Source organism: Gallus gallus, chromosome Z (assembly GCF_016699485.2).
Source record: "Gallus gallus isolate bGalGal1 chromosome Z, bGalGal1.mat.broiler.GRCg7b, whole genome shotgun sequence".
Lineage (NCBI taxonomy): Eukaryota > Metazoa > Chordata > Aves > Galliformes > Phasianidae > Gallus > Gallus gallus.
The window spans coordinates 65,108,511-65,114,816 of NC_052572.1; the positions used below are offsets into that span (position 1 = coordinate 65,108,511).

The window sequence follows — 6,306 nt, forward strand, 5'->3', positions numbered from 1 at the left end:
CCTGGGGAGCAGCACTGGAGGTTGCAGGGCTCCTCCTCTCCTGTTCAGACCAGACTAAGACCATGCAGGGAGCAAAGAGCCAGCCTAGCTGGCAGCAAGTGCCAGCAATCTGGATTTGGCAGGTCTGTTACTGGACCTGTGTGGTGTTAAGAAGCAGGTGTTCTTTCCTAACGGCACCTGATGCATGGGCAATTGCTGCACCTCACATGCATACCCAGGAACTAAAGCACACACATTGCATGTATTCAACGTGTGTGAATGTCCGTAGAATTTCTGGAAAGTGCCCACCTGCTGTTCCAAGAACTGCTATATGTATTAAAATCTCATACTTTGCACAAACAGTGGCAATATGGGGTTTTTGTAAGGGCTCTTTGGTGGCCGTGGGGTTCCATGGGGAACTGTGCTGTCTGGCCAGAAGTTTGTGTGCTAAGTAGGTCAGGTCCCACATTTGCTCCAGAACATTTTAACAAAGCATCATCAGCTGACAAGTTTCTAGTGATCACTTGTTACAGGGCCTCCATTATCAACTCTAGCAGAGTTCAGTGTAAGTCCCACAGCCTGTGGCATGTTGAGACTCTGCTTTTAGGCTTCAGATGTGCCGCTTATCTTGGAATAACAACCTTCCCTAGGCAGAATGCCGCTTTGCTGGGACTCTGAAGGGACGGCTGAAGCAGTGCAATTTGCGTGTGCAAAGCAATCATGTAACACAAACACTACAGAAGTTGTTAATTTCTCTTTATTTGTTTGAAGATGTTAAGTTACTTTTGTAAAGATGCCTCATGCCCCCACTGCTGATAGCTCTCCCCCTATAAAGGTGGCAGCGTGCAGCAGTGGGAGGTTCTGTCTGAGTGTGCCTGGGTGCAGTCACTGGCGCCTGAAACAGCGTTTTGGTGTAGGCTGGGATGGCTACGGCTGCTGCAGCTGGAAGCTGCCTGGCAGGTTCCTAACAGGTCTGGCAGGCCCTGGGCCTTCCCACAGCGGTCCAAGAGCCTTGTCTTCTCTCCTTTCCTGTAGGAACCAAGAAGAAAGACGTTCAGCTCTGGGCTGGGGAAAGAGGGACAGAAGTGCTATAGGGCTTCTCTCAGGCCTGTAGTCTGGGGATATGCTGCCCAGGACAGACACTGTTCAGTGTCATGCCTAGGGGCCCTCATGCCCAGGCCCATCTGCACTGAGAGTGCCTACCAGCCAGGGGGACAGAGGGCAGGAGGAAACCCAGCCCTGCAGCCCAGGGAAGCCCGGAGAACAGCTCTGGGGCTCAGGGCCTCCCAACGCTGCTCCTGGGCCTCTGCAGGAACCAGCACACACTTACTGTTCCTGTGATATCCCTGGGAGCTGTGGCTTGTTCTGCCACCCGTCCGGTGCTGTCTGCCCTGCAGGGCTTTGGCACCCATCCTTCCCCTTCAGCCTCTCTCCCAGCTGCTGGTCATACTCCCTTCTCACAACGTAGGAAGGACGAGGGTCACCCTCCAGCAGGCGGTGGAAAGGGTTCTGCAAAGGCAAAAGAGATCGTCTTAAAGAACATCTGCAAGGAGCTGGGGCTGCCACTCAGAATGCAGTCGTGCAGGAGAAGGCACTGAAGAGCAGAGGGCTCTCTCTGCAACACAGACTCTGCCCTCACCCCCTGAAGCCAAGGGCCGGCAACAGCTTTTCTGCCCAGGAGTGGGTGAGCACGCCCCAACGCCTCAGCTGAGCCAGGTGCCTCACACAGGCTTGGTTTAGTCTTCACATGCCCGTGCCCAGCCAGCTGCTGCCTTTGCCCTGTGCTCTTTGCAGCAGCTCCTCTCGCATGGCGACTTGCAGGGCAGTGGACAGACAGAAGATGCTTCCTTGCCAGGTGGCCACAGCAACGCTGCCCTGTCCAGGAGCCCTGCACTGCTCCCCTTCCAAGGAGCAGGGGAAATGCCCTTTCCCTGAGGGCAGTCAGTGCACACTGTACCTGGCTTCTCTCCAAGCTCTGCCTCCATGTGCACTGCTGGTACTCGCTCTGGATTTCAGCCTCGACCTCCTTGCGCTTGGAGGCCATCAGCACTTGGAGCCGTTTCTCTACAATCTGAGCACGCATCAAGTGTGCTGCCTGCAGGCCAGGAAGACACAACCATTGGCAGCGTCAGTCTCCTGGGGCTTGGGCAGGGACCCCTGGGAGGGCAGCTGCTGCTGCCATGCCTGCCCTCCTCTGGAGCCCCAGGGGGATTCAAGGACAGTGGATCAATGCTTCTGGCATACCATTCTGGAGGGCTGCTTGGCACTGGTGGACAGCTCTGGATGATCTGGAGTTTTTGGTTGTTTCAGGTCTTCAGCATGTGCCTGCTCAAGTTGTGGCAGGAACCTACAGAGACAGAGCAGGCTGAGCTGGTGGGAGCACAGGCTGAAGCAGTTTCTCTCTACTGGGCTCACAGCCCACAGCTCTGCTCCAGCAGCACAAGGGACTGTGGCTGCTGTCACCCTGCCATTTCCAGGGCCCTTTGGCAAGGGCACCATGGTTGAGGGAAACACCACCCTGACACAACAAGCCAGAGCACTATGTGTCCCCCACCCCCTGCTGCTATATTTCTCCAGGAGGCTCACCTGAATCTAACTCCTTGCTTTTTCTTCTCCTGCACCTTGCGTATTTTTTCTGCCCTCACAGCTTGAGATGCCCTGCGCCGAGCCAGCAACACTGGATCATACACGCTCACTGCATGTGGGAAGCAAGAGAACACCACATCATCATCTTTGTGACTGTGCAGATAAGCAGCAGTGGCAGAGCTCCTTGGCTGTGCTCACCCACACTCACTGCCACCCTGGGAGCAGAGCCACATTACAGGGGCTCTTTGCCCCTGTTGGACACTGGACACAGCCCAGATCTGCATTCCTCCTGAGCCCGTCCTGCTCTCTCTCACCCATCTCCCAGCAGCAGGGACACATGGGGAGGTTCTTGGAAACATCAGGGCTTACTGGCCGGGGGTGACTTCCCCAGCAGAGAAAAGGTATCCGCATGCAATTCAGGCACATTCACATACCTCTTCGGGCACCCCCGCCCCATGGCTGGGACTCTCTTCGGGGCTTGATGGAAGTGATTTCTTGGCTGGTCTTTGAGCCCTCAACTCCAATTCTGGAAACAGGAAGACACCCATGGGCAAAAAGGGCACCAAGCTCCCTCAGTGCCTGACACAGAGAACCTGCGGACAGGGCTCTTTGGGAGCCAGTGCCGAGCCATAGGAGGACTCTCTGTGGGAGCTGAGGGGTTCTCCAGTCTCCAGCAACTTCTGCCCCCGAGCTTCTGTCACCTTCATGCCCGCCCTGAACAGCGGGACCCTCCTTGCTCCCCCCACCCTCACCTCCTGCCTCTCTCACTCAGGGCCCACGGCCCACGGTCTAGCCCATTGGACTGCTCTGTCCGGGTGAACCGAGCCATGGGCCGAATGGGAGCTCTCCCAGAAAAGGGCTGCTCTTGCCTAACAACCTTGCCAGGAGAGAGGACTTGGCATGAAGCTGTCCCAGAGCATGAGCTGAGCAGCTGCTCCCTTGGCCAGCCGGCTGCTGCAGGAGTGGTTGTGCTCACCTTGGCAGTACGATGCAGCCATCCTCACTGCGTCGAGTAAACTTGTTTTTGCCTCTGAATGCAATCATATTCATCATCTCGGAGTCCTGTATTGGGACAGACACAAGTGAGCAGAGGCCACAGACACGTATCTGTTGCTCTCAAGGGTGGCAAACCTCATTTGAGAGTGCTGCAGGGAGCCCCAGAGATGTGCAAGCTCACCCCAAGAAGAGCGGGCAGCATGTTGCCCGTGGCATCCAGCTGCAGTACGCAGTCATCAAAGAAGTTCATGATGACCTCCTGCCCTCTCAGAGAAAGAATGCCAAGTCTTTTGAAGAAAAAGTCAAGTTCCTTCTTTCCTCGGATGGCCTCAGCAAAGAAGAGCAAGGTCTCATGGATGCAGTGCTCTATGATTGGCACGCGGAAGCAGATGGTTTCAGCAATCTCCCGAAAGTTCAGTGGATACTCGAATATCTCAGCTGAAAAACAAAGACCAATCCCGACACTCCCCGCACAGTTCGGCAGACTCGCAGTGGAAGGGTCAACAGCACCCCGGCCTCGTGCAACACTCTGCAGGGAGTGGGCCCCTGTCTGCTTTGGCCACATCTCCGGAGCAGTGCTGATGGGCAGCAGAAAGGGCAGGAAAGCTTTGCCTCTGGCTCCCAGCATCCAGCTAGAGGCTGGGGAAAACTGGGCAGATCACGCTGGTGCCCAGGGGAGAGGCAGGGTGCTGGGACACTCGATGTGCACCCTGCCCCACCACTCTCCAGGTTGCAAGAGACTTTGCTCTTGACATGTCACAGGGATTTTTCAGCACGGAGTAAAATGCTGGGGCCGTGCAGCAGAGCAAAGCAAAACAAAATTCTTACAAGGAATTTTGGTTTTAGGCTCCTTCATCTTGTAAAATCGCTGGACGTGTTGGTTCAGCTGGAAAATGGGTTTATCCACAACCAGAACCCCATCCTCTCTGGCGGCAGCATGAGCTGACACAACTGCAAAGCTCCCAATTCCAATATCCACCGCCTGAAAGATCAAACAAGTAGAGAGAGCCATAGCAGTGCTGGGTGGAGGTAATGCTGGGTGACCTGCTGGCCCTGGGCACAGTGCTGTGTGGCTGCTGCTCAGGTGCAAAGGGACGAGCTGGCCCACAAGCAGGAGGTAAGACTCACCCTCTTCTCCAGCAGCTGTCTCCAGATGTACTTGGATGTGGCTTCCCACACTTTGCAGATTTCTGGAAAGCAAAAGAAGGACCCATCACACTTGGAGTTGGCAATGCCCAACCATTCTGTAACCCCTTCCTCCAACGGCAGAGAGAGCGGAGTGTGACCAAGCTCTCCCTTGCCCTCAACGAGTACTCGTGCTGCTGTAGTTTCCCAGTACAGCTCTTGACCGTGCCCAGCGAGCAGGAAGTGCACACTGTGCCCAGGGCAGGTCTGGAGAGTGAAGGGATGCTCTTTGAGGAAGGGGATCCTGGCACCAGCAGTAAGCCTGGGCTGCCAAAGCAATCCCTGAGCCAGTGGGCACCACCCGGCAGGGCTCTGCTTGCAGACACCATGCCCCTCCTGGGGACCTTCTCCCAGCTGCCCGCCCCCAGCTCTCCACACTTCGTCTCCTCTCCGTCTTTGCTACCACAGTGCTGCCCCAAAGGCCCCGAAGCCTTACCCAAGGTGGTGAGTTCCTTCAGTAAGGAAAGCTGCTTGGGATCCAAGGGTTTGAAGAGCAGGTATCTGAACACCTCATTCTCCATGCTGTGCAGCAGTTGGGGAAGTGGTGCTCACTCCCTTGCTCCTGCTCCTTGCCTCTTGGCAAGCAATGTCTCACACTCTCTCACAGGTTCCCCTCTGGCCTTCTCCTGCTGGCAGAGCAGCTCCAGTGGAGCAGAGTAGCACTGGCAAGAACAGCCCTGGCACCTCCCAGGCTTTGCTGGGAAATGTGGCCCGGGGATGCTGGGGAGAGGGACTCAGAGCTGAGCCCCACTGTGATGCCATGCTGTGTCACAGAGGGCTATGGGCACCTGCCCACCTCACAGGCCCCCATGTCTTGGCCCAGCATGGGTGGGGGAGTCCAGCGAGGCCGCTGAAGGTGCTGCGCTAACGCTTCCACCCTGCATAGTGTTCTTCTGCTCTTCGTATCTGTTGTTTGCATGGAAATAAATAGGAGGCGTTACTTTTGGAGCAACCCACATAATTCTTCTGTGGTGTAACTTGCTAAACTTTGTTAGCAGCTGCTAGGGATTTTGTCTGAGAGTAAAACAGTATCTGCTGGCTTTAATTAGAACAATTACTGCAGTCTATTATTGAGCTAGAAATAAGGAACTTCATTGCTACTGCACATTCATGTGAAAGAGGGAAGAATGTGTCACAGATGCAATCTCTTGCCATCTTTTCTGTATGCCTTTCATTTGAAGCATGTGAAGCCTTGTTACTGCACACAGAAACGACTGCAGTCTAGCCCAGAGTAGCTGGCTGCCTATGGTTTTTCTCCCATTCTGCATGCAGGGCACAAGAATCTTCTGTGTTCTGGCGCACTGTAGTAGCTCCAAATTTGGTAAAAGTGCAGAGAGCACCTAGAACCTTTCGTCTTACAGATGGCACCTGTGTGTAAAAACGGAAAGCAGTATGTAACCAGTGAGTCAATGAAGATTTCTATGGAAAAAATAGAAATTTTGGTGAAAAAAATATTTTCTAAAGAGATTTGTGAATTTAAGGAATTTAAGTGGTTTCTCCCCCCAGCCCTCTCTTCTGTCCCTCTTTCAGAGATTGCCATTTTCATAATATTTTGAGAGT

General features: G+C 54.5%; 1 protein-coding gene across 1 annotated transcript; it reads right to left on the reverse strand.

Moving 5' to 3' along the window:
• Window positions 1-718: 718 nt before the first annotated feature.
• LOC101750451 (coiled-coil domain-containing protein 81-like) lies at window positions 719-6,011 on the reverse strand. The gene is made up of 11 exons (XM_040656418.1): window positions 5,183-6,011; window positions 4,690-4,751; window positions 4,390-4,543; window positions 3,743-3,999; window positions 3,542-3,627; window positions 3,000-3,091; window positions 2,566-2,674; window positions 2,224-2,326; window positions 1,937-2,074; window positions 1,310-1,488; window positions 719-1,008 (listed from the first exon to the last, which is right to left on the reverse strand). The coding sequence occupies exons 1-11, from the start codon at window positions 5,265-5,267 to the stop codon at window positions 807-809; spliced, it is 1,467 nt and encodes a 488-aa protein (XP_040512352.1). The 5' UTR covers window positions 5,268-6,011; the 3' UTR covers window positions 719-806.
• Between the last annotated feature and the right edge of the window lie 295 nt (window positions 6,012-6,306).

Excerpts from the sequence above, each read along its gene's own strand:
- LOC101750451 (XM_040656418.1), bottom strand. The coding sequence starts at position 5,267 with ATGGAGAATGAGGTGTTCAGATACCTGCTCTTCAAACCCTTGGATCCC. Across the intron at positions 2,075-2,223 it reads CCAAGCAGCCCTCCAGAATG|GCAGCACACTTGATGCGTGC; the intron begins GTATGCCAGAAG and ends CCTGGCCTGCAG. Across the intron at positions 1,009-1,309 it reads CCAGGGATATCACAGGAACA|GAAAGGAGAGAAGACAAGGC; the intron begins GTAAGTGTGTGC and ends TGGTTCCTACAG.